The sequence below is a fragment of the Podarcis muralis genome, chromosome 16 (genome assembly GCF_964188315.1).
Source record: "Podarcis muralis chromosome 16, rPodMur119.hap1.1, whole genome shotgun sequence".
Lineage (NCBI taxonomy): Eukaryota > Metazoa > Chordata > Lepidosauria > Squamata > Lacertidae > Podarcis > Podarcis muralis.
In genome coordinates this window covers 26660840-26687808 of record NC_135670.1, presented here as the reverse complement: position 1 = coordinate 26687808, position 26969 = coordinate 26660840, and the positions used below count along the sequence as shown (strand labels likewise).

At 48.5% G+C, this 26969-nt stretch overlaps 2 protein-coding genes across 5 annotated transcripts in view; one reads left to right on the top strand and one right to left on the bottom strand.

Annotated features, from left to right (window-relative positions):
* GNAZ (G protein subunit alpha z) overlaps positions 1-12935 on the bottom strand; it is a 40121-nt gene extending 27186 nt beyond the window's left edge. The window contains exon 1 of the mRNA XM_028709042.2: positions 12641-12935. The gene's annotated coding sequence lies outside the window, so the exon portion shown is untranslated. The remainder of the gene's footprint in view (positions 1-12640) is intronic.
* The window catches only part of RSPH14 (radial spoke head 14 homolog), a 60446-nt gene extending 35869 nt beyond the window's left edge, over positions 1-24577 (top strand). For all 4 annotated transcript variants that reach the window (XM_077920579.1, XM_028709043.2, XM_077920581.1 and 1 more), the window contains exons 5-7: positions 22378-22603; positions 23212-23348; positions 24274-24577. In XM_077920579.1, coding sequence (XP_077776705.1) covers positions 22378-22603; positions 23212-23348; positions 24274-24512 — 602 coding nt within the window. In that variant the 3' untranslated portion in view covers positions 24513-24577. The remainder of the gene's footprint in view (positions 1-22377; positions 22604-23211; positions 23349-24273) is intronic.
* The last annotated feature ends 2392 nt before the right edge of the window (positions 24578-26969 follow it).

Here is a 26969-nt window from a genome sequence, read left to right as displayed (position 1 = left end):
ACAGTGAATTAGTTACTTAAAGGTTTAGGGGCCAACCATGAATGGTGGTGAAATAAACTGGGGTTTTATTAATCATGCATTATTAAACATGGAGTGCAGGCTGATTAAGCATCCTGTCTTCTTCATCAATCTGGTGCCTTCCACATATTTTGACTACAACTCCCATCAGCCCTAGCTGGTACATGCTGATGAGTATTTAGTCCAGAACATGGGGAACAGCAGCAGGTTGATGAAGGCTGCTATACATCATTGCCTCAGCAGACGCACCAAGAAAGCAAGACCAACACCTTTGTAGATGGAGAGGCAAGGCCTAGCTGTCAGCTGTGGTTATAAAGAACATCTGGGGTAGTGTAGTAAAGCAGCAAGCCCTGTGTCCCCACTGATTACCTGCAAATCTGATAGGCATCACCTCTACTCCCTCATCCAAGCCATTTATAAAAATGTTGCAGAGTACAGGGGCTAGAATAGAGCTCTGGGGCACTCCACTTGAGAGCTCCCTTGCAGGTTGATGCTGAGCCATGAACAAGCACATATTGTGTACTTGTTCAGGCAGCTGTGGTTCCACCCAATGGCAGTATCATCCTGTCCACATTTTACCATATTGTTAATAAGGATATCACAGGAGGCTTCTGTCAACTGCTTAGCTGAAATCAAGGCATAATATGTCCATGGCATTTCCACAATCCACTTGGTTATCAAATAGTAGTTATATAAAAAAGGTGAGATTGGTTTGGTATGATTTATTCTTGATGACCCCTGCTGACTCCTATTAATCATTGTACATGCTAATTTTAATAGCGTGTACTAGAATTTTCCCAGGCATCATTGTGAAACTGGCATGGTCTGTAGTTTTCGAGACCCGCTCTTTACCCCACCTTTTGAAGACATGGACAACATTTGCCCATCTCCACTCTTCTGGCTCCTCATGCGTTCTCCGTGGATTCTTATCTATTTAAAAGTTTCAAACTGTGATCAGCATCTCTGCTCCTTCAACACCACAAGATGTAATTCATGGGTAGGCAAACTAAGGCCGGGGGGCCGGATCTGGGGGCCTTCTAAATCCAGCCCGTGGACAGTCCAGGGATCAGCATGTTTTTACATGAGTAGAATGTGTGCTTTTATTTAAAATGCATATCTGGGTTATTTGTGGGGCATAGGGATTCGTTCTCCCCCCCCATTTCCCCCCAAAAATATAGTCCGGCCCCCCCACAAGGTCTGAGGGACAGTGGACTGGCCCCCTGCTGAAAAAGTTTACTGACCCCTGATTGTAATTCATAAGAGTCTCGAGAATTGAACTTGTTTGATAACATAAGGGCATGCTGGATCAGGCCAATGGGTCATCTAACCCAGCATCGTGTTCTCACTGTGGCCAACCAGATGGATGCCTGTGGGAAACCCGCAAACAGGATTCGAGCACAATCTAATTTAGCTAGGCGTTTTCTATCTCCCTACCTATTCTGGGCTGCAAGTCCTTAAGTTCTACTTCTCCCAGGTACTTAACAGTTCTGCCTTCTCTCTGCCTTTTGGTTTATAAATCTCCTGCAAGATGGTTTTCTCGGGATGCTCCTTTGCTCAGGTTTGTGTAGCCCTCTTTAGCTTTTCCACTTAACTGGGAACCAAGCCCCCTCACATTACCAGTTAGGGAGAGCCATAGTTCAGTGTAAGACTTATTTTACAAAGAGGCATCTACCCACAGACAGACACATAAATAGGGCAGTGCATAAATGAGCTGGAAATCTAAACAACAAAGAACCAACCATTAAAACAAACAGAACTGAGATGTCGGCCTGATCAAACTCCCTTCCTTCCACTCTCTTTTAACGAAGAATCAGGGTAGACCCATTGCCATTTGACAGATTAAAGGGAGAGAGAAGGAAGCAGGGTTGTTTTATTTCCCTCTCTCCCAGCTTTTAGCAAAGCATAAAGGATGATTAAAAAAAATCAACAGAATTTTGTGTAACAAGCAGACATCAGTGAATAAAGACCTCTGCAATGGATGAAATCCTTTAAGCGATCTAACTTGGGCTGTAGTGGTATGAAAAGAATCGCAGAACTAGACAATGCATCAAACAGGACATCCACTACTAAAGTATCCTGAGCATCCAGCGTCTGCTTAGAAATCTCCAACAATGGCGAGTCCACCACATTCTAAGGCAGCCTCTGTTCCACTGCTGACCAGCCCTGCCATTAGAAAGTTCTTCACTCACTGGTGCTTTGGGTAGCCAGCTTGTGAATAATTTCTATCCCTTGCCTACCGTCTTACAAAGCAAGCGCCCTACATGGGATGATGGATAGCCGGCCTTGTTCTCATGCTTAAAAATAGCGTTAACACCCAGACTGTGATAAAATGCCACCTGCTTCTCAAAGTAGGACGAAGAGGTGGAGCAAACCATCGAGTCTGGTAAACTTCTCCTTTGCAATGATAGCACGCAAGGTCGGATCTCCCTACTCCACTCATTCCCCAAATGCTATTCTCACCCAAGTGTTATATTTTCCAGAACTCATTGTAGCCAGCACAGTACAAATGGAACCCATCACAAGACTGACTTAAAACGCAGCAAGGTCAGTTTTCTCCACTTCTGCTTCAAATCACATTTGCACATCGTTGTTCACATCCAGACAGCTAGACATATTTCCAAGTCGCCCACTATCTGTCCACTCCAGTGGGTGGAGAGGGGGCATTGGGTGTCTTCATATGGCTTAAGTTTTCAATTGCTGGTTTGGGAGGAAACACATCAAAACACACTACAGTCGTACCTTGGTTCTTGAACAGAATGCGTTCCGGGAGTCTGTTCAACTCCCAGAACCATTCAAAAACCAAGGTGTGGCTTCCGATTGGCTGCAGGAGCGCTGGACACTCGGCTTCCGAAAATTGTTCGAAAACCAGAACACTCACTTCCGGGTTTCGATCGTCCGGGAGCCGATTTGTTCAGGAGTCAAGGTGTTTGAGACCCAAGGCACGGTTGTATTTCTCAAGAAACTCCAGGATAGATGTAGCTTGTGGCTAACATTGTTTTATTTTATGAAAAGATTTTCACAAATAACAAAGGTACATATAATGTTTCAATTCACATAGTCCTTCCTATAAGTTACATTTGGTGTGAGACATTGTTGTCATAGACATTGTGAGGTTGTGGGGAGAGAGAAGGGGGGAGAATGATATTCTGTTCTTTTGCATAGCGTATGTGCAGAGTTTTTGTGTCAGCGCCATGTGGATAGATCATTTATTTATTTATTCATTCATTGTTGCAAAGCGAGAGATTGGAGAGCCCAGAGCATGGTTGGTTGCATTCAGTTGCTTGCAGTGAGTTTTGTCTCTGTGTTTGATGAGGGGGTGTTATTGGGTCAAATTAGCCATATTGATTCATATGCTGTCAGGGGAGGGGTTAGGTCGTGTCTTGAGCTATATATGTAATAAAGGGAAGTTGTGACTAACATTATGTACAAACAGCATCAGAAACCAGTAGCGGACATCCACTGGATGTAGAGTAAACTGGAGTGGGCTCCTTTGGGAGGAAGGGTGGGATATAAATTTAAGAAATAAATAAATACAAACATACACTAGAGGCAGGAGTGGTGGTGACCTGGAGGGAGTGAGGCTTCAGGCTTCTGCAAGACCTTGCATGCTTTGACACAACCCTAGTGAATCTAGAGAAGCTTGAAATGATGGATGCTGTAATTGCTATATCAAACTGGATCCAAGCTTAAACTATCCCAAACTAGTTTTGTTTTTGTTTAGTGTTGAGCCAAACGATACCCAACAAATTAAGGTACTGTTCTGCTTCAGATTTGCTCAGCATTCTTCTACATGGCTCTGTGTCAACCACAATTCTTCCAGCCTGCTACATGATCCATGGAAGGGAGTAAGGATTGACACGGTTGCCATGTTGTTTGGAGCAATCCAATACGTGGGAAGGACATTTTTAAACCAAGGGCTCTGGTGATCACCAGTTTTAAACTGCAATAACATTTCTCATTTCATTTCTAATTTGCACACTGCATCTGCCTTGCCTTGTCTGTTCATACATCTTTCCCCCTTGTTTTCATACAAGTGGGTGTGTTCTGCACCATTTCTCCCCATCTCTCAATTTATTCATCTGTAACAAGGTACATTTTATCCCGTTTGCTCTCTCTCAGAAGATTTGCTCTGGAGTGAATCATTTCCATACTGCATGGCCACACAGCACTCTGCAGAGATTTGGTCAACATGAACGAGACTCTGCAAGCAGCCATTCCTGCTGCTGTTTTCAACGGTCAGAGGTTCCTCTGGGTTCTCTACCTCTTACCATATTCTGTGTCCCAAATAACAGGAAGAAAAGTCTACCAGTGCAACTGAACCACTGGAATGCACAACCCCCTTTCTTCTCCCTCTCCCCCCAATTATTCCTGCAAATATGGCCTGCAGGTATGAACTGCCACCATTACAATGTGCTGGACCACTTTTGTACCTCATGTAACCCGGAGACGATGGGTCACCCAACAATTCTGCCTGATAACTGTGAATCCCCATCTAGACCATGCTCAAATATTAATGCATGCAAAAATGTCTCTCTCGGGTGCAGCTGCAAGTGTTCAACGTGTTTCCTCCCCCACCTTCTTAAAGCTCCCCCTAGCAGCTTTCAGAATTCACAGCTTCTGCATAAGGTTGTGAGCTAGTTAATAAGTCTGTGAAAAGCAAATAGAGTCTCAAACTGAAACTAGGCAGGTCAGCTGCATGAGTCGATAACTGTAAGAAAACCCAGGCTGTGCTGAATGTCATACCTCCAGCAGCCCCGACTCTCCAGCAGCTCTGACACCATTTTGGGCCCTTCCTCCCATGGCATCACCAGCATGGGAGGCCAATGGAGGACATTGCTTTCTGGCACCTGCTAGAATGGTAATGAGAGGCACCTGCACCACCCTCCCAGAAACTGGGGGTGGGGGAGAGGGAAGGAAGTGTGAAAGGGTGGAACCGACCATGAACCCCCTCCCATGTCGCCCCCCCAGGCTTGCAGCACAGTGTAGCATCTGCAGTGCTGAGAAGGGGCCTCAGCACCTCAGAAGAAGCTCATAGTGGTTTGCACTTTAATGAGAAACTACCAAATTCACACCTATCAAACCAATACGCGATCTGAAACAAATATTAGGGAAGCAGCTCACAGAAATGTGTGTATTAGCCAAAATTGCATACAAAATGTGTTTTCTTGGGGGGGGGGGATTACACAAAATGCTGGACTTTCATGTGGATTTTTATTTTTATTTAAATGCAAATTGCTGTAGAAATGTGGAGACCTGAGTTTAAGACTGGTGAAGTAAGAAAATTTAGAGCGCTGGAATTGACACATCTTACAGCTGCACCCCAGCCCTATACTTCTGACAGCAGTACAACCTTAAGCTCATGGGCTTAAACATGGTTATTTTGTTGCAAGTGTCTTTTACTTGGTCTAAATTTGGGGGTGGGGGCAGGGAAAAGAGAAGATGGCCTAATTCTGTGGAGGGGGGGGGACCTACTGTAAAAGGGAGAGATTATGTTTGTGCCGCATGTTTGGAAGGTTTCACGTGACACCTGGAGTGATGCTAGCATCCCAGACTGCGTCTGCAATCCTGACCACACTCACTCAAGAGTAATTCCCACTGGATTTAGTGGGGCACCTCCAAGTAATTGCATGCAGGATTAGGCTGCAAGGCACCCAGAGGAGATGATCATTTTAAGAGAACCAACCTTTGCACATAGCTGTTGTGAGTTCCATAGTTCTTGGAATATGTCCAAGTGAGTACCTGGCTAGTTCCGCAGTGCTTCGAAAGAAAGAGGTGAGGTGAGGGCAGGCTCTGTTAATTAGTTATGTATACTGATGCCTTGCCTCCATTTCTCCCTTCCCAGAAAGAAAGCCTGCTCTGATTTCAACTAACTTCCTTCTCAAGAAGGCGGAATAAAACCGAACCATCTCATTAGGATTAGATGTACCTCATGGGAAGGAAGAGCAGCAAACCAGGGGTACATGTTCATCACCCCTCTTATGCTCAGCTCGGCTATAAATGGTATCGGAGCAATGATTACTCTCTTTCGACTGGCTCAGATGGAGAGCGGCAGCCACCCGAAGTGGCAGATTTGGGCCACCCTTAAATTACCGGCTTTTTAAAAACAGAACTGTAAAGGAGGGCACCGTTTGGATTTTCCGCCTCAGTTGCCAAGATGTCACTGGCAGGCTTGTTCTTATTCCCCATATTAGGCTTTATGAATCAGGGTGAGGTAATCACTGCTGCATGCAATTCACATCAGCCAATTACTGCTTCTCCCAAAGCCTACAAATCTAATTTAGCTAGAATTATGTAAGAAAAACAAAACAAAACAAAAAGACGATGCTGAGGGCAGCTCCTAAAAAAGACAGCCCATCTTACACCCCATTCCCAAATATTCTTAGCAACTTATTTGCTGGCGTAGCATCACTGTAATGCCATCAGCAGCTTCATTTGCAAACTTGGACTTGCTCCCACGTCAGCAAGATTGCAAAGGCAGGCACCTCTTCAGGCTGCTGCTGAAGGCGAGGGGAACACAACAGGCTCCTCCTCATGTGTGGTTTTCGATAGCTGTGTGGGGAACAATAAGTGGCCTGATCAAGTTAATCTCTGCTGGAAACATCAGTCACCCAGTTAAGCTGACCTGATGCCCCTCTGTGCCCTTCCATTCCACTGCAACAGACTTCAGCTGATACAAAAATCAGTTCAGTTATGCTTGGCCATATAACAGAGCACACTGGTACTCGGAAATTGAAGTGATGAGTAGGGAGGGGTGGAATAGTCAATTTTGCTCCCTCTCAGTTTCTCATTTTTCCAGATCTTAACTTCAGTTCTCCATTATTCCAAATCAGTTTGTGGGAGGAAATGGTTTCAATGAAAAATTACGAAAATTCACCTGTATTTTAATGCGAGTTTCTCCTGATACACATTTTTAATACTATCTTGTTAATATACACATTTTTACAAAGCAGTTTTCCCAATATAATACATTTGTGTTATTTTCACCAGTACATTCATTTTTTTCACACAGTTCGCTCCAGTGTATGCATTTTTTGCTAACAAACTGCTTAGCTGGAGAACTGCATTGCAAAATTTGGTTCATGTTTTTTCCCCAGAAAGTGCAAATTAGGTAGGTTCTCCTTGAAATTGAATTTCTCCCCCTATCACAAAGTGCCTTCTCTGGATCCTCTGCAAGAATTGACCCCTTGCCAGATTACAGGTGGAAAGTCTTTGGGAAGAGGTTACAAGTGACTCAAAAGGTGTTTTTGTTCCATTTAGAGGTGACATTTTTACCGGGCTAGTCTCAGGAGCAATGGCTAAAGTCCAAGAAGTTTATTTAGCATCCCTCCACCCGTACCCTGTGCGATAAGTAGCAGACTCCATCACCTCTTATACTGCTTTTGAAAATCTTCTCAGCTGAGTCTTTTCTATTTGGAAAGAATGGAAGCTTTGACACAATCCTTTCCTACAACACCATGTTCAACTTTCTGCGCACCACAGAACTAGTTGGGAGCTCCAAGATTCTAGAGACTCTTCTGCACCACAGGGCATCAGGAGATAGGCACAAGAATAGCCAGTTTCCAGAATAAAGTCTCTCTTCCCACCATCACCAGTGGCAGAATCACCGCCTTCCTGCCACTCCTCACTTGCTGCTTTATGGAACCAATGAGATAACCTCCAACTTCTGGAATGAACAACCATTTGCTAGACTGACAGGTCAGCCCCAGAACAACTTGATCCACAAAGGCTTCGCAGAGGAGAGGCTTATTCACAGGAGGACCAGAACACTGCTGGATGCCAGGCTGCACATAGAGAGCCTGATCAAGTAGGGGCATCCAAACACATCCTTGTTCATACTAAAATGCATGAGTTGTGCTCACAAATCTCCACCTTCCTGAACTCCTTCACCATAAGGGATTTCTTCTCAGTGGTTCCTAAGCAATGCCATGTCAACACAGGCCATCACAGGCTTTATCTGATCATAGCCTTTCAGAGTTGTACCTCGGCAAGTTCTTAGGCTATTTGACCTTCTAGTTACTATGGAGAAGTCCAGCCCAGCTGACTAAAACCCAGGTGAAGGTGCGAGAGATTAACAAAGCACAGCTCCCTCGTGGAAAGGTGGCTGAATCTTCAGCATGGTTCAAGTCAAGAATGGGTTGGTAACCTTTGGCCTGGAATAGTAAACAATACTTTGAATCCAACATGTTTGCTGTTATTCATTATGCCTCTGCAATCAAAAGTTAACTGTTACTGGAAGAAAATGCTGAATCTTTGTATGCTGGAAAATATTCTAGGTCTGTTATCCACCCTGCAGAAAAGGATAATCATGTGCACGCTAGCCTCTGTCACTACTATAAAGGTAAAGGTAAAGGGACCCCTGACCATCAGGTCCAGTCGTGGCTGACTCTGGGGTTGTGGCGCTCATCTCGCTTTACTGGCGGAGGGAGCCGGCGTTTGTCCGCAGACAGCTTCTGGGTCATGTGGCCAGCAGGACTAAGCCGCTTCTGGCAAACCAGAGCAGCGCACGGAAACGCCGTTTACCTTCCCGCCGGAGCGGTACCTATTTATCTACTTGTACTTTGATGTGCTTTCGAACTGCTAGGTTGGCAGGAGCAGGGACCGAGCAATGGGAGCTCAACCCGTCGTGGGGATTCGAACCGCCGATCTTCTGATCGGCAAGTCCTAGGCTCTGTGGTTTAACCCACAGCGCCACCCGCGTCCCTTCTGTTAATACTATAAGGCAGCACAAATTCAGTGACTCTGGGTATGGATCCCTCAAGAGACATCAGGTGCATGCTTTGGGCTGGAAAATTAATCAATATGAATTCCTTTCGAGATTCTACAAGAGAGAAAGGTCACTTGGGCAGAAGCAACTCATTCCACCGCAGCTTTTAAAACCGATTTTAGGGGATCAGGGGAGAAACAAGCTAAGACTGCAAACACTGCCACTGGCCATTGTCATGAGAGAGAATACATTTAATTAAGACCCTTTAGGGCATTTGATGACACATATTCGGTTATCTCACACAAAGAATTTAAGGAGGGGGGGAGTTCAGGAAACTAGAACAATTTCTCAATTATAAGGTAACTGCAATATGAAATTGAGAAAATTGTATTTATCTATGACTGATGGATTAAGTAGCCAACATGTCAATCAAAAAGGACATCAGCAAAGAACCATGTATCAGGCAATCCCTGTTGTACATTGCTTAACCACTATATATATATATATATATATATATATATATATCCGGTGTACAAAACAGTAATCTTACTCCTATGTTACTCCTGAAAAGCTGAACAAAATCCTTTACTGAACTGTCACTTTTAGATTCTGGAAATGACATACCAACAGTGCAGATTTCTAACTTTCTTGTTGGAGTTGCCCTTTTGTTCAAGTCTCTTCAAACCAAGTGGTGGAAATAATGGGGAAAGTGTTAACATTTGAAGCATCAAGTCATTTTGAACTCTCTTGATTTCAAGGGGCAACTAAACTGTTCATACAAAAGCTTTTGGTTGCTGTGAAAAATGCACGGGCTCATCTTTGGAAAGCTGCATTCATGCCAATTAAAGATCTGGACATGTTGACTGATTACGGAAATGTTTCTGTGGAACTGGATGAAACCATTCCCCTTTTATTGAAATATTCATTGTAATATATGGTTGAAAAGTTATATGGGAAGATTTAATCTGAGAAATTTAAAGCAAACTCACTGTGTGCAGGACTGAAGCCTCTTAGCCCGTTTCACCACCACCACTTTACAGCCTTAAACCTTCCATTTTACCAGAATATAAAGGTTTAACCACTTAAAATCGAATGCTACAGTCTGAGCCAATGCACTTTTAGTCAGAGTTAAATTCAACTGGGCCTACTCCCAGGCAAGTGTACATATGATTGCAGACTTAGGCTGCAGTCCCATGCCCACTTACCTGTGAGTAAGCCCAACAGACCTCCATGGGGCTTACTTCTGAGTAGTTATGTATGGGATTGTACTGTTTGCCTCTTTGCTCAACGAATCTGACAGCAGAGGTTATTTTATTTAGCTTTATAGAAACTGACTTTCAACTACCTGGATCTCTCAATGATTACCCGAGGCATGGAATGCGAACTGCACATGCAGCAGGAGGAAATCAGCCCTTATTTTTCTGGAATCCCTTGCCCTGTGGTGGATAGCAGAGGACACCCAGTTGCACTTGAGGCCGCATGATTTTGTAACCGCCAATACTGTAAAATGAGGCCACATATTCTACAAGAACGAAAATTTTAAAGAAGTCTATCTTATGGCTTGGAAATCAGCACCAGTGATATCAGTGGATTTTGTCAGTGAGCCAGTGACGTCTCTAAAAGCCTCCTGTGAAGTTGTTGAGCACTGCCAGCCTGTCTATATCAAGATTGGTGACAAAAACCTTCCACTGCCTGGATCAAGCTTTGTTTCCTGGAAGACGCTAATTCTGCCTTCCCGGGAGCTCCTCGGAGCAAAGAAGCTTCTTCGATATGGGAAAGCAAGCCAGTCAAAAACGGCTAATAAGATTATGGCAAAATGAGGAGACACTGCATTGTTGCCCTGCTGATTAACACACTTGAACGTGTAAGTGGTACATTATTACCTCCCGATGCCAGCTCAGTCACTCTTTAAACCGTGTATCTAACTGGTATATAAATGGACTGTGTCCACAGAGGAAGAAATTGCAACTGACACCAATATTTCCCACACCTGGTACACTTCCTGAAATGAGGAGGGCAAAGTCCCATCCTGTACTTGTGTCTAGAGATTTATTTATTTATTCTACCTGGCCAGCCAATCAAAGCTAACATAATGCATGCATAACTGAGGCACTGTTAGTAGGTGGCTCCCTAGACCAGATGGCTAGGAGGTTGCCTGCTCTTGATGGGGTTACACTCCCTCTGCAGGAGCGGGTACACAGCTTGGGGGTCCTTCGGGGTCCATTGCTGTCACTTGAGGCTCAGGTGGCAAAGGCCTTCCATCAGCTTTGGCTGGTGGCCCAGCTGCATCCCTATCTGGACATGGATAGCCTAACTTCTGTTGTCTAGGCTCTGTTAACCTCTAAGTTAGATTACTGCAGTGTGTTACCCTTTTGGGAGGGATGTTGTTTTTGTTTGTCACTGTGCTATGTGTTTTTGTGTTTTTACATTGTAAACCACCCTGTGATCCTTTGATGAAGGGCAATATAGAAAAGTATTAAATAAATAAATGTAAACATAACTAAAAAAAAAGTGCCACCAGACCCCACTATTTCAGACCTGGAGCACCTCTGGACCAATTATTTTTAGATTTTTGGAAGGGAGGGTACCATGGCTACATTAAAAGGCATGCCCTACTCCTGGAAGGCCAAAAGACAGAGTGGTTTACTTCACCATTAGAGGCCAGCCTTAAATTGCTTGACTTATGTCAACTGCCCAAAGATGAACATCACAGAACACAAAAAAAACCAGGTCTTCTCTTGCAAAATTCATGTCCTATCCAATGATTTGCTTGTTTTTGGAGGGCTTCTCTAAGAAGATCTGATGTGCAAGCAGATAGACTTACTGAAGCAGTAAGAGGAGAGGAGAATCCTACACCTGAGACCATCTTGCCAAGAAGGGCCCTCTCATCCTTTCCTGACTACTCAGCCCAGGTGCTGGCCCTTCCCTGAGAACCACACACCCCTCCCATGCCACCTCTCTGGGCCTCTGCTCTCAGAGTGTCCTCCATCCAAGGGCAGGGCTCCTTCCTTTTTCGGTGGACCATTTCCCAACCCAATCAGGCGACAGCCATGCCAGTGGCATACAGTCTCCTGCCACAGTAAGTCTGAATCCCATCCAGCCACAAGCACCAACTAGAGAGGGGATGGAGACAGACCCCAGCCAGCACACAGTAGGCGAGAAGAGAGAATCATGCACCCCTAAGCCCAGTTAAGCACCACCTGCCCCAAACAGCAAAAGGTGTGTCAGCTTCGGTGATGTGAAATCCACAACCCTCACGTCGCTGGGCCCCGCTGGCCTGATCCGCTTCCATGCTTTGCAGCAAAATCGATCCAGACAGTCCCCCGGAGGGTGTGGCGACCCGCCTCTGGTGCCCGGCCCAAGAGGAGGATGCAGGCATGTCTCTCTCCCTGTCACCCAAGCAAACGATCCTCGTGGAGAGGGCGTGGGGGGGTGCTCAATGGCACAGCATGAAATCGGGAGGTCAAGCGCTGTCTGGCGCACGTAGGGCGGGAGGACGCGCGCAAAATGAACAGCAGCGGGGACCAGCCCGGTCGCCTGGGAGGCTTCCCCGCTCAGGTGCCACCGCAGGCGCCTTCCTCCCGCAAAAGGCCTCCCGCCCGCAAATCGCCTGCCCGAGAGGAGCTGTCCATCCCGCTTGCGCGAGGCCGAGCCTGCCCGGGAAAGCGGGCAGCCGACGTCTTGCTGCCCAAGGCGCCCCCTTCCCCGCCCTGCCGGGCTGCGGAGGCCGAGCCTCGCGGGAGGCGTTGGCGTCGCTTTGGCCACGCGGAAGCCAAGAGCCCGGCGGTAGCCTAGCCGCCCACCCCCATGCCCCGGCGCAAAGGGCATCTCTGGCGGGGATCCCCGTCCCAAGCAGCCCTCGCCGCGGCTTCGCCCTGACCTAGTTCCCCGGCGGGAGCGCGGCCAAGCAGCACCTACCTCTTCACAGGCGCCAGAGGCGGGGCAGACAGCCGCCTCCTTCTCCGCGGCTGCTGCTGCCGCCGTTGCCGCCGCCGCCGGGCTTCGTCAGCGCCAGGGCTCCCATCCTACCCGCGGGACGGGCACCGGCGCGGGATGCGTGCCTCGCCTTCGTCTGGCTGCTGCTGCTGCTGCTGCTACCACCGGTGCCGCAGGAGGAGCTGGAGCAGGCGCGGGGCGGGGCGGGGCGGGCGGCGGGCCGGGCGCTGGGGCTGCTCGGTGGCTCCCCGCAGCCGCGCGCCACAGCACACCACGCTCGGGAGCCTCGGGCGCAGGAGGGGCTGGCGCGCCGCAGAGGCTCCGCGCGCCCCGATTGGCCGGCCGACGCCCGGATTGGCGCGCGCCCTCGCCAATGGCGGAGCGCGCCGGCGCCGTGCGCGCAGGAGACTCGCGCGCCCAGGCAGCGGGGCTGCCACGTGGGGGCCCGGCGAGGCTGGACCGGGCCGGCTCGCTCAAAGGCCCCCGAGCGCGGCACGCGTCTCCCAGCCGCCAACCCCCCCCCCCCTCCAGCGGCTCCACGGGCCTCCCCCTTGGCTGGCAGCCAGGGGGCACCTCGCCCGGGTCATAGGCGCCAAGCAACCCCGCCGCGACGGGGTGCAAAGGCTCGGTTGGCCTCCCTGGCTTCCCTGGGGTGGGATCGGGGCCGCAGTTTCCTGGGAGCCTGGCTTCCCTGGGGCAGCTGACTGCAGAGGCCCCATCGTCGAAGCCTGACCTCAAGGACAAGATGGGCAGAGCAGCAGCTGCCCCTCAGGGCAAAGGGCTCCTTTGCAGATTGTCCTTAATCCCTGTGACTAACCCAGTTTTGTAGCCAGATGGCTTACTGGCGAGGTATGACTTCTTGGGGATCCTCTTTAACCTACAACCAGTAAGCCCATTCTGGCACCATGCCCCCAATGCCCTCAGTTCAACCTGTGCAATGGTTGCCCTATTTCCCCCTAACAGTCCTGTAAGGTAGGTTGGACTGAGAATAGTAATGGCCAAGGGGCATAAGATGCAACAAGAGAGATTTCCCAATTTTGGGGGTTGTTTCAGGGGAATTTTTTTCAGTCTGCTGGATCCATATCTTCCTGGTTCTTGGGGTACACTTCTTGTTGTTGTTTATTAAATTTGTTTACTGCCCTTCATCCAAAATTCACAACATATGAACACAAAATGAGAACACAAAATCCATAATAAAAAACGAACAAGAAGCTTTTGCTTTGACTCTAAAACTAAAGGTGGAAGCCAAGTTGGGATGCTCTGCCACTGAGCGATGGAGTCTGTCTAAAAGTGATGTCTTAGAAACTCATCTAGTGCTGCCGATTACCAGCATAAACTTGCTCTTGCAACCCTACCCTTCAACCACTTTGATGAAATTTTAATGACAAGCTAATGTTAGGCTTATTAACGCTTATCCCAAAGGATTTAGAAGCCTCAGTTGAAAACGAGCAGCCAACTGAAACCTAGTTGAGGCAACAGTGCAAAATCAGGTTCATAGAGCATTAAATGATGCATGTCTTAGTGTATAAACCAGCAGCTTATGCCTCTGGGTTGCTGAGAAAATGGAAATTTAAAAATCCAAGATGGCTGCCACGATCACTGTGCCTTAATTATAAATGAAACATAGGCACCATATTGTAATTGGAACGACAGTGAAATGTTTAGGAGTACGGAAATAATGTCTGATATTACTTTGGAATAACTCTTTACAGCTGCCAGTTGTTTATGTATTGACATGTTAAGTATTTCAATGGAAGATGGGCCAAGCAAACTTTTCGTACATGAGGCCAATTCTGGTGGGTGCATTGCGGTTGCCTCAGAGCACCAATCCAGGAAGGATAATGCCCAACATGCAAAAATGCCAGAAAAACAGCAGACGTGCCCGTAGCATTCCTGCAAATCGTACCACAGCCCACCCATCAGGGACTGCAATGGCAACAATGCCCACATAGAAAGGCAGCCAAGATACTCACTAAAATTGGGAAATCAGCTCCCAAGGCCATAACACCAAAATGATTCCGTTCCATCAGTAGTCAGCTAGTAAGGAAAAGTTTCTGCCTGCTGGGCAATCACAAGGGTGACTGGGCTGAAGGGGCTTCTCTGCAGTTGGACCATGTTTAAGGAATGCTCTACTCCTTGAGGGGCAATTGATCGTATTTTCTTTTTGGTGCCCCTGTTCACGCACACATTCTCTGAAGTGGGTGAATGGGAATTAAAATTGCAATTCCACTTCAGTGGGAGTCATTTTGGACTCACAGCTGTCCATGGAGGCGCAGGTTAGCTCTGTGTCCAGGGCAGCTGTCTACCAGCTCCACCTGGTACGCAGGCTAAGACCCGACCTGCCCGCGAACTGTCTCGCCAGATGGTGCATGCTCTAGTTATCTCCCGCTTGGACTACTGCAACACGCTCTACGTGGGGCTACCTTTGAAGGTGACCCGGAAACTGCAATTAATCCAGAATGTGGCAGCTAGACTGGTGACTGGGAGTGGCCGCCGGAAACACATAACACCGGTTCTGAGAGATCTGCATTGGCTCCCAGTACGTTTCCGAGCACAATTCAAAGTGTTGGTGCTGACCTTTAAAGCCCTAAACGGCCTCGGTCCTGTATACCTGAAGGAGCGTCTCCACCCCCATCGTTCTGCACTGAGATCCAGCGCCGAGAGCCTTCTGGCGGTTCCCTCATTGCGAGAAGTGAGGCTACAGGGAACCAGACAGAGGGCCTTCTCAGTAGTGGCACAACCCCCCTAAGTTCACATAAACACTGGTGGGATCCGATGGCAGGACATTCACAGAAGACCAAAGAGCGTCATCACACAGTTTAAGCTATGGAATTTGCTACCACAAGACATGGTGATGTCTATAAGACTGAACAGCTTGGAAAGGGAGTTAGAAAAATTCATTGAGGATAAAGGCCATGGCTGTAAGCTGCCTCCTGGTCTTCAGACACCAGGCTCTGGATAACAGCAGAAGAGGACTGTCCCCACTGGGGGATCGGGATGGGAAATGGGATGGTGGAGTAGATCAGCCCCCTTTCAGTCTGATCCAGCAGCAGCCAGGCTCTTCTTGGGTTAGTTCGGTGTGCAACGACATGCTTCCCCATACGTGACAGCTGCATATTTCTGGACTAGATGATCCTGAGGGTCCCTTCCACCTCTACAATTCAATGATTCTATGTGTTTGTTATATGAATATACATTTGAATCAAGAGTTTCCCCCTTTAAAAATTATAACAAAGATGTGATAACTTGGAGCGTTTGAAATAAAATGGGCTGAGAAGGTGGATATGAAATACTCCAGAGAGAAAGCTAAATTTTGGGGTGGCTGTGATCCTGCCCAGCCAAGTCCACATTAAAGGTAAAGGGACCCCTGACCATTAGGTCCAGTCGTGACCGACTCTGGGGTTGTGGCGCTCATCTCGCTTTATTGGCCGAGGGAGCCGGCGTTTGTCCGCAGACAGCTTCCGGGTCATGTGGCCAGCATGACTAAGCTGCTTCTGGCGAACCAGAGCAGCGCACGGAAACGCCGTTTACCTTCCCGCTGAAGCGGTACCTATTTATCTACTTGCACTTTGTGCTTTCGAACTGCTAGGTTGGCAGGAGCAGGGACCGAGCAACGGGAGCTCACCCCATCGCAGGGATTCGAACTGCCGACCTTCTGATCGGCAAGTCCTAGGCTCTGTGGTTTAACCCACAGCGCCACCTGGGTCCCTATTATAGTCCACATTATAGGTATACTATTAGGGCATCACTGTCTTCTTATTCCTCCAAAGCTTTAGAGGTTTAGGGATGTTTCGTCCTCAATCTGGTTGTTGTTCATTTGTCACAATGTCTCCTCTTCCAAGTGTGGCATATGTATCTCTGACTAATCTCAAGTGGTTATTAGCCTGGCAACCTCTCTGTGTTCTTTTAGCAATTTGCCATTCATCATTTTATCATCTTTACTATTTTTGTTCTAAACCGAACAGCCTCACAATCTCACATGCCTCGTTTTTTCATTGCCCTTTCTCATCTAGGGCCTGTTTGTCATGACAATTTAAGGATGCAGAGGCAGGGCTGAACTTACCCATACCCTCTAATGTATTGCAAGGGCAAACCTTGGCCCAACAGGGACTTGTGCCAGGGTCTCCCTGGCACCTCGTAAACGGACCCTGTGCCCACTTCCTTTCCTCCTGCCCGGTTCCCTTCTCTTCCTCCATCCTTCTCAGCCCAGCAGGAACATTTGCCAGTGCCGTACATTGTTTCTTGCTGCCCACGTGCCAGCATCAGACCTTCTGCCCTTTTCACTTTGCCCTCTGGAGTTCCGGAGCAGCAAAAAGACAGTGACATCCCTCCCCACCTGCCAGTGCACCAGAAGTGCGTCTCCTTACAAAGGCAGGTCCCGAGGGTCACCTGACAGAAAGGTCCGTGGCTAAAAGGGACTGCCGGAAACACGGGACCCGGCACAATCATTCCTACCCGGGCTGTGGTCAATATGTGGAATGGAGGGGGCATTTGCTGAGAAGTAAAGCGCTAAGACAGTTTCCATGGCAACGCCTTTTCCTTTGTAGAGCAGCAGATAGGAACCCTGCACTCCTTGTCAGTGTGTTTGTTTATCAACATGCTGTTCATCCACTCATGTGAAAGCTGATTTTTTTTGGCTACAAGAATAACAGTGGAGGGACCGGGAGGCATGCAATGCGGGTGGAAGATGCAGGCACAAAGGTTTTCCTTCATTGCGTTCTCACAGGGGAGACTAGCATGCGCCTGCCTGCGTGTCCGTCCAGGCACCTTTGTGTAGCTGAGGTCTTTGGAGCCCATCAACCACATTCCCACACTGGGGAGCATTTGAAACTCAAGCAAAACCCACCTTCTGTACTTGGTGTCGGCCACATTTCCACTGCTGCAGGGGCTGAAAGGAGAATCGGGGTGTCCTAGCTTTGCTCTGGAGTGGCCACCCCACCACATTCCTAGTCCTTGGATTCCCAGCTGTCGTTTTCTTTTAATGTTGAAGCCATTCCTGCTTCCAGGGGGAGAGAGTTCCCAAGCTGAGGTTCCGCCCCAAGAAAAGGGCCTTATCCAAATGGTGCCCCAGTCAAGGCCATTCCTCCTGAGCCACAAATGGCAGAATACAGTCCAGGAACAGGCAACTCAATTGTGCCCAAAGCACAGTTCTCAAGTATTTACGGGCCAAACTAGACATCATCAGACCCGCTGCAGCCCCGCTCATCTGGTTCGAAGACCAGGGAGGAACACTGGGGAAGAGAGAATTGACACCCCCCAATCTAAGTTGTGTGTCCCCACCCCCACCCCATTGGTACTATTAGTTCTTTGGGGGAGACACACGGGAACCATACAGGCACCCACACACTTTCCCTGCAAAGCTAATAGCAGTGAGTGGGAGTTAGCGCTTAGAAACGGTGCCGGAGAATCAGTTCCCTTCCTTTATCCCACTCCCAATGCCACTTAAAACGGTGCCATCTAGTCCTACCTGCTCCAATCTTCAGCTGCTAAGTGCTTGTTTCTTCTTCTTTTAAACAAACGAACACAGGAGACCTTGACTGCTGACCACCTGTGTTAGGTCAGCTGAAGCCCTCAGTTTTGATGGTTTCCGACTGGGTGTGCATCACATTCTTTTCCTTCCGCTGCAAGCTGAAGTCATATAACTGGCACACCCACACATTCCTCCAGTGCCAGGTGGCTTGAACTCAGGCCTTACAACTCTGGGACTGCTCAGATTCCAGAATGTTAATCTTACAATTGCCCCAGGGCCAGATACATGTTCAATTCACATTACCACCCTGAAGAGCAAGCAACAGAGCAAGACAAAATTAGAACCCTGACTCCACCCACAGGAAGCCCTTTAGCTAGCAACTTGCCATTTGTTGTCTAGAGGTGGATCCATGCCTTTTGTAAATCTTAAGGGGCAACCCTACAGTATAGATTTTTGTTGTTGTTGTTTAGTCGTTTAGTCGTGTCCGACTCTTCGTGACCCTCTGGACCAGAGCACACCAGGCACTCCTGTCTTCCACTGCCTCCCGCAGTTTGGTCAAACTCATGCTGGTAGCTTCGAGAACACTGTCCAACCATCTCGTCCTCTGTCGTCCCCTTTTCCTTGTGCCCTCCATCTTTCACAACATCAGGGTCTTTTCCAGGGAGTCTTCTCTTCTCATGAGGGGGCCAAAGTATTGGAGCCTCAGCTTCAGGATCTGTCCTTCCAGTGAGCACTCAGGGCTGATTTCCTTAAAAATGGATAGGTTTGATCTTCTTGCAGTCCATGGGACTCTCAAGAGTCTCCTCCAGCACCATAATTCAAAAGCATCCATTCTTTGGCGGTCAGCTTTCTTTATGGTCCAGCTCTCACTTCCATACATCACTACTGGGAAAACCATGGCTTTAACTATACTGACCTTTAACTATACGGAACTGTGCATTCCTTGGCCTCATACAGGATTCTCCTCTGCATCCTTCTGTTAGAGAAACAGAAGAGGATAATCAATAGAAAGGGCACAGCTCTTCATTTTAGCAATAGAACAAGAAACCACCTTGTCCTCTGCTATTTGTGACAGGTACACGAAGGCCTGGCTTTAGGGTGTGTGGCTATCACGATCAATCACTCATTTTCACACATTCAAACACACATAAAAAAAGTTGCGTGACGTTACTGTTGACAAATAGCTTAGTCAGGATGTTCAAAGGGAAAATTCACTATACGGACCTTTGTTGGCAAGGTGATGTCTCTGCTTTTTAAGATTTAAATGGGTTAAATAGTCATTTCCCCCTTGGCATATTCTTCCGCAGGACATTCTCAGCACCCTCAATAAACTACAACTCCCTGGATTCTTTGGGGAAGTGATGATCATTAATCTGATATAACAATAGAAAATTATGATTATAATAATATAATATATAATAATAATATTATGGTAGAAAATATATAATATGGTAAATAATATATAATAATATTATGGTAGAAAATTATGATTATGATTATTTATTAAATTTATGTGCTGCCCTATACCCTTTGTGTCTTGGTTTGGGGAAGAAAAAAGTTTGGAAAATGGCCGTTGTTCCCAAATGCAGATGCATTCCCTTGCAAAGTTGTCTCAAAAACTCCAAATGGAATTGCCCTGCTTGAGGGAGCATTTCAGTGATGATTGTACCATAACCTGGTTTTTCCGTGCACATGCAGATATTGAGACACAAACACAATGGAAAACCGCTTTCCCCCTAATTTTTCACCTTTCATGGCAAGCTTTACAGTAGTCAGGTTCCATTCATCTTCCAGCTAGCTCTCTTTAAAATCAACTGCAGAACTAGGTTAGTTATATATAGAAAGACCAGCATGGACTCTTTTTTTTTTTGGTACATGAAGCTCTGAGCAGGGCATTTTTAAATTATGTCTGCACTTTTTCTCCCTTAGTGCAGTTTGAAATATAACCAGACCTCCTTTCCTTAATTCTTGTCATATTCAAAACATTGATGCTTATTCCGTCCGATTACTCTTGTAAATCTTATTTATCCCAATCCAGGGGTAGCCCTCCAGATGGTGTCCTGCAGATTTGCTGGACTACAACTCCCATTATCCTTGACCATTAGGCAGGCTGGCAGCTAGGGCTGCTAGGAGTTGAGACAAATAGCTCACTTGGTAGAGCACAATACTCTTAATTCCAGGGTCATGGATTCAAGCCCCATGTTGGGCAAAAGATTCCTGCATTCCAGGGAATTGGACTAGATGACCCTCATGGTCCTTTCCATCTCTGCAATTCTATGATTCTATGAACATCCAGGGAGGGCAACACGTTGGCTCTCTTTGCTCCAACACCTGCCTTTCCAAGCCAGGAGAACGTTTCAAACAAGCAAGCAAACAGAAACAGGTTCATTTAACTCCTTTTCCACCAAACTTGGATGCTAGATCCATTCAGCCCAAGGCCGCCCTGGAGTCATTTCCCCATTTCTGCCTTGCCTCATTCTAGAGGGCTTCAGAGATCCTAACCCTGGTCCTCCCTGAATTCTGCCCAGGCTCCTCGTAGACCAGGCACAGGCAAACTCAGCCCTCCAGATGTTTTGGGACTACAATTCCCATCATCCCTGACCACTGGTCCTGTTAGCTAGGGATCATGGGAGTTGTAGTCCCAAAACATCTGGAGGGCCAAGTTTTCCCATGCCTGTCATAGACAATCCCATCCACAGGACCTCTAGCAGGATTGACTAGGGCTCCAAGAGCACACATCTCCCTGTGCAAAACAAGAACAGTCCCATGCAATATGGGGCTGACTCTCCCACATGAGGGGAGAGTTGCTCTTATGCTCAGGTCCTGCTTGTGGGATTCCCTTTGGGGGCATCTAGTTGGCCACTTTGAGGACAGGATGCTAGACTGGATGGGCCATTAGCCTGACCCATCAGGCTTGTTTTACATTCCGAAGGAAATTTACAGGGACTCTGCTTACCTTCAGCCTCTGTCAAGCTCCAGCAGGTGCCCTTAGGGGCTGGGATGCAGTCCTGGGGGTGGTCTGAGCCTCCTACTTCATATCCTCACCAAGGAGAGCTGGGATGAGGGTACAGCAGTGCCCCAAACAACCAAGAGGGAGCACAAGTAATCAGCTGCAGCCCAAGACATGCTTCACAAGTGTGGTCAATCAACAGGCCAAGATCAAGACCAAGGGTTGAGCCAGAGACCTGTGTTACTTCCAGCAGCTCTCTCAAGAGAGAGGCCTTATGGACTCTGGCCTCCTAAGACCACACACACCCTGATTTCAGCTGCTGGTGGTGAAGGTGTTGCTCTTGAGACCCCTACTCCTCAAGTTGCTCAGTAGCACAGGAACCGCATGTGATGCTACAGTCGAGAGATCTGTGGGGCTAATCAAGAGGCTTTTCAATGAGTTCAAGGCTGTTTGGCTCTGAGGAGAGATTTCATGCTCCCAAACCTGTTGCCATGGCACAGCCCCACACAACACCTCCTTGGCTATCCCTCAGGCAAGTACAATGCCGACTGATAATCTTCCATAAAGTCACCGTGGAAAATTGCTCCACGTTTTCATCAATGAAATTGCAGTGGAGCCTGTAGGAGAAGTCGCTTTGCGTCATCAAAGCCACTACAACACTGGAAGGGAAGACGTTTTGTGGGGAACGGGGTAAGGCTGATACCAGTACAGTGGGGTGGTGGTGTCATTTTGTCAAGGTCATGTCTAGGAAGGGACGGATTAACACCCCCTCTGTGTGCACTGTGGTCCCCACAATGATGGTGATGATGATTCTGTGCTCTACTTTCTAAAGAAGTGTTTCCTTGGGAACCCCATATTTGCCCCCATGAAGGAGAAGGAACCTAAGCAGTTATCTCGGAAAGGAAAGGTTGCTTTGAAGAAACACCAACAACAGCTTGGGACCACAACTCCCATCAGCTCCAGCCAGTGCGGCCCTATGATGCTGGGGCTGATGGATGTTGTAGTCCAAAGTGCCTGGAGGGCACAGGTTGGGGAAGGCTCCTTCTGTTCTCCTCGTATGCCGAACTTCCGCATCACCCAACCGCACATGTGAATCACTTTCGATGGAGCTGCTTGTCTCCTAGCAACAGTCACCAGGCAGCTGAGGCTTGTTTGCCAGTGGCTCCTCGCAGACAGCCTGTTCTCTCCTCGGCTGCCTCCTGTTTTGCCATGGCAATCCTCATGGCTGGGAGGGCTCGGCTAGGCCGTGGGCTTTTGGGGCACCACCACAGATCCCCCTTCTGTTCCCTCCTCCTGCAGGAGCCACCGGGATTGTGGAGAGCGGCTTGGTTCCCTCGCTGGTCTTCAAGCTGAAGACGGAGCTGGAGGATATCCAGGAGCTGATCTTGGAGACACTGACAGGCTGCCTGCGGGTGGAGGCCTTCGAGGCCTTGGCCACAGGAGCCGTCCACATCCTGAAGGAGCTGCTCAGCCATTCAGCGGTGAACATCAGGAGCAGGGCAGCTCAGGCCTTGATGGCCATCAGGTGAGGGCCGGTGACTCACCAGGGGAGGAGGAGAAATCCAGTCCCCATTTCAGTTATCATTGTTATTGTCATGTTTATTCATATCACACCTTTTTCATATTGCACTCAAGGCGGCCGACAGAGAAAAATACAAAACCGATAAAATGCGAAAGGCAAAAAACATACACAAATTTCCGTTCCAAAATGATACACAATCCAAAATCCTTCAAGACACAATTTCTCCAGATTTTTGTGGTCTGTTGGAGGGAATTGCTTGCCAGGTTGTGTGTCTTAGGAGACACATGCTCTGAAACGCTGGAAAATTTTCATGTCTTTTTTTTAAAAAAAGAAATCACAAATTGATGCAGATCTGTGGGCAGGATTCACACGTAGCGCTAAGCCATGGGTCAACAAGGCCTTTTTGTTTTTGTAGCCCTACGTTTTACAAATGTCAGAATGTACCAAGACAGAGGTCGTTCTCTTACATAAGGGACAACTCAGGTCCCGTGTGTTGGCCAGAGGACAACCAACTCTTAGCGTGTGTGCGTGTGTGCACACTCATACACACGTCAGGCCCACAGAGAGGCTTAGAGTTTCTTTGGCTGATCCCCACCCTTTGCTTCCCTCAGTGTCCCGCTGGAAGGGAAGAACATGGTCTTTGAGGAAGATGTTTTCCCAGACCTTGTCATGCTTCTGGAAGATGAAGACGCCGAGGTCCGAGCCAACGCTGCCGGGGCGCTGATGAATTCAGCCATCACCACCCAAGGTGAGGAGAGGAAGGCAGGGGAGCAGCTGGCAGGCTGGACCTTCTGGATTTCCAATTCCTTTTGAGGAGAAATGGGGAGGGCAGCTGAGTTGTGGAAAGCAGAAAGTTAGAAGGCAAAGCCACTGGCGCAAGAGAGAAAGACAGGGACAGTGCAGCTGGGCATGTAGCCAGGCTTTGAGGGGAAGCCATGGGGTCCCTGGAAACATTTTGGCCATATCCCAAGGCTTTAGCTAGACCCTGCCTCCCCACAACTTGCTGTCCTCCATTTGCTTCTCCCTCCCGTCGTCTCTTTGGCTGTGCTGGCTTCTGGGGCTTCTGGGATTTGGAGTCTAGCAACCTCTCCAGAGCACCAGCTTGGAGAAGGCTGATCTCCCCAAGTGTAGAGCTGTCGGGTCAGCTGAGGGGAATCCTGTTGTCTCATGTAGCTGATGCACAACTTGAGCAGCAGGATCCAGGATGCTGCCAGGGCAACATCTAGCACACTGGCTGCCTAGAGCTTTGGTGGCTTCCGAGCTGTGGTGGAGGCCATTCCTGTGTTGTACAGATGGCAAGAAACACCTGAATAGCCAAAGGTCCGGCCAATTCCAGCCACTCACACATTGCATTGCTAGTTGCAATCTTGACATGTGACCTGCCAAGGGCTGCAGAAAAAGCCACTCAGCCTTCACACAAGCAACCCGCTCTGGTATGTCTTCCCTCCACTCTCAGAGGCAGGATGCCAAGGAGTACAAATGGGGAGAAGGCTGCTGTGGCGCTTGCGACCTGTTTGTGGCTTCCCAGAAGAGGCACCTGGATGGCTGACATGGGAAGCCCAGGAGGCTGGGCTTGGCAGGGGCCACCTTTAAACACCCCCACCCACCCCCAGCAGCTGCTGCAGGGCTTCTCCTTTTAACATCTCACAGGGCCTTCCTTCTGTCACCCTCAGGGAAATACGCAGCCATCAATGCGGACGCCATCGACACGCTGCTGCCCCTGATTCACGATGAGAGGAGCAAAGTCCGCCTTTACTCCATCAAGGCCCTGACCATGTTGTCAGAGGCCCCCGAGGGCCGGAAGATCTTGCTGGGCCACGTGGCCGAATTCCGGAAGAGGCTGAGCGATTCCAGCCCGGCTGTGAGGAGGGCGGCACAGATTGCGGTGGAAGTCATTGAGTGGAAGCCGTAGGGAACGGGCTGGCGGGGACCTCGGAGAGCAACGCAATTGACAATAAAGTTTCTGCTTCAACAGCTCCTTGCCTGCCTGCCTCTCGTCATCATGCGTGGGCTGCACTATCATGACTGGGTTAGATGAGGAGCTTTGTTTCAGTTCTCTTTTAACTTGTATACCACCTTTCCATATTGCTATACACAAGGCAGATTACAAGCCGCAGAAATGGCAAAATACACAACAAAGATCACACTTTAGCAATCTGATCCAATACAAGTACAGTGGTACCTCGGGTTAAAGATGCTTCAGGTTACAGACGCTTCAGGTTACAGACTCCGCTAACCCAGAAATAGTACCTTGGGTTACAGATGCTTCAGGTTATAGACTCCTCTAACCCGGAAGTAGTTGCTCTGGGTTGCGAACTTTGCTTCAGGATGAAAACAGAAATCGCGCAGCAGTGGGAGGCCCCATTAGCTAAAGTAGTGCTTCAGGTTAAGAACAGTTTCAGGTTAAGAATGAACCTCCAGAACAAATTAAGTTCTTAACCCGAGGTACCACTGTAAGTCATGATAAAAAATCATGACTAGAAAATATACAGTGTATATCAAATCAAGTGATCTTCGGTGCTCCATTTGGAATACCACATGACACAATCAGATTAGCTCTCAAAATGTTGGCAAATAATAATTAAGCAGATATTCACTCTCAGCCATTGCAGTAAATCATGACTATAACCAATAAAAATAACAGCAAAGTCACGATTCATGAAAGACCATGTATAAAGATCCAACTGAGCAACGGAGTCACATAGCTTGTAAAATTACAAAATGCACTCAAGTTTCGTAATGATGTCTAATCCACAAGACTCTTCCCTGAGGGAGCAGACAGAGCTGGTGACCAAACTCTGAAACCAGGGCCCTTAGCACCATTCTGGACAGTAGGGAGACGAAGAGATCTGACCCACAGGGCCCAATTCCTGTGCAACCTCCACTGAAATGGCTGCCCTTTGTAGATTCTCTGCTGATGTGTGCCCCTGTGGGCTGAGTGAGACCCTTTGCAGAGCAAGCCAGGCAGAATAGATTCAGGAACAAGGCCTGCCCCCCAAACCTCAGGCGTGGGTCCTGTTGCTACTCAGTGGCAGCTGCTAGGCCAGCAAGCTGGGAAGGTAAGACAGGACTGCGGAAGGGAATTCACCAGGGGGAGGCTGACCTCTGTCCCTCTGTAGGGGCTACAGAGTCCAGGGGTCGACTGTCTCCAGCTGAGCAGGCCTCTCCCAGTGTCAAGCCCCTGCTGGGGGGACAGGGGGCAGACAGGTCATTTTACTGCACGTGGAAGCCCCATGGGAGAATTGTGCTGTGTTTTTTGTAGGATATAATATGGTGTACTGTGGGGCAATTGTGAAAAAAGACTCCAAGCCTAGAAGAGCTCGGTGAGAGGCGTCTCTCCTCTTTCCACCCCACCCCCCAGAACTAGCCCTACCAATAGGCAAAGGGTGGCAGTCGCCTCAGGCCTCAGGTGTCAGGAGACAGCAGCAGCAGATGTCCTCAGGCTGTTCCTCCTCAGCCCCGCAGGCAGCCCCCTCTGCTGAAGGGCAGAGCGTATCCTGCCCCCATCCCAAATTAGCCGGCCAATGAGGCTGTGTGCACATTGTACACTTAAAGCACATGGCTTCCCCCAAAGAATCCTGGGAGCTGTAGTTTAGCCCTCAGAAAACTACAATTCCCATAAGCCTTAAACTACAGTTCCCAGGCTTCTTTGGGGGTAGCCAGGAGCTTTTAAATGTGTCTGTAGCCTCAGATGGCATGCAGGAAGCTATCCCATCACTAGTGCTGAAATATGATTCCTTCGCCAGTTCTGTTGTACATGTCATGGCTGCCAGCACTTCTTCGCTATAGCCTGCAAAATGTCTCAGGCCTGCCCTGACTTCCTCCCTTCCACCCTTTGAATGCAGACACAAATGCAGTCCTTGATCCTGCCAACTGGCCCCTTCCCTCTCATAGCCCTACGAAGAAGCAACAGCTTCAAAATCAGCCACCACCCAAGGCCTTCTTCAACCTGGGGCTCTCCAAGTGCCGCTGAACTACAGCTCCCAGCAGCCCCGGTAGCCAGGGCGGCCAAAAGTCAGGGATGATGGGAGTTGTCCAACATCTGGAGGGCACCAGGTTGGGGGAGGCTGCCATCACCCTTCCCCAGCTCTCACAGAACAAGCCGCAGAGACAAAAGATGAAGATTCCCCAAGCTCTGTCAGCAGGGGGAAAAATGGAACCATTCCTGGCAATGATGAACTCTGGAGCAATGCCTCAATTTGATCAATGTGGACTCCAAGGGCTGTGATGGTGCCAAGGCAGGAGCAAGGGGTGTCTTCTGGAAAGGGGCCAGGGGCTGTCTCTGCCTCCAGTTGCTGCTTCAGAGTCTTTGCATTCAACAGTTCCTGTCCAGGGCTGGCGGAAATACCAAATGACCACACACACATTA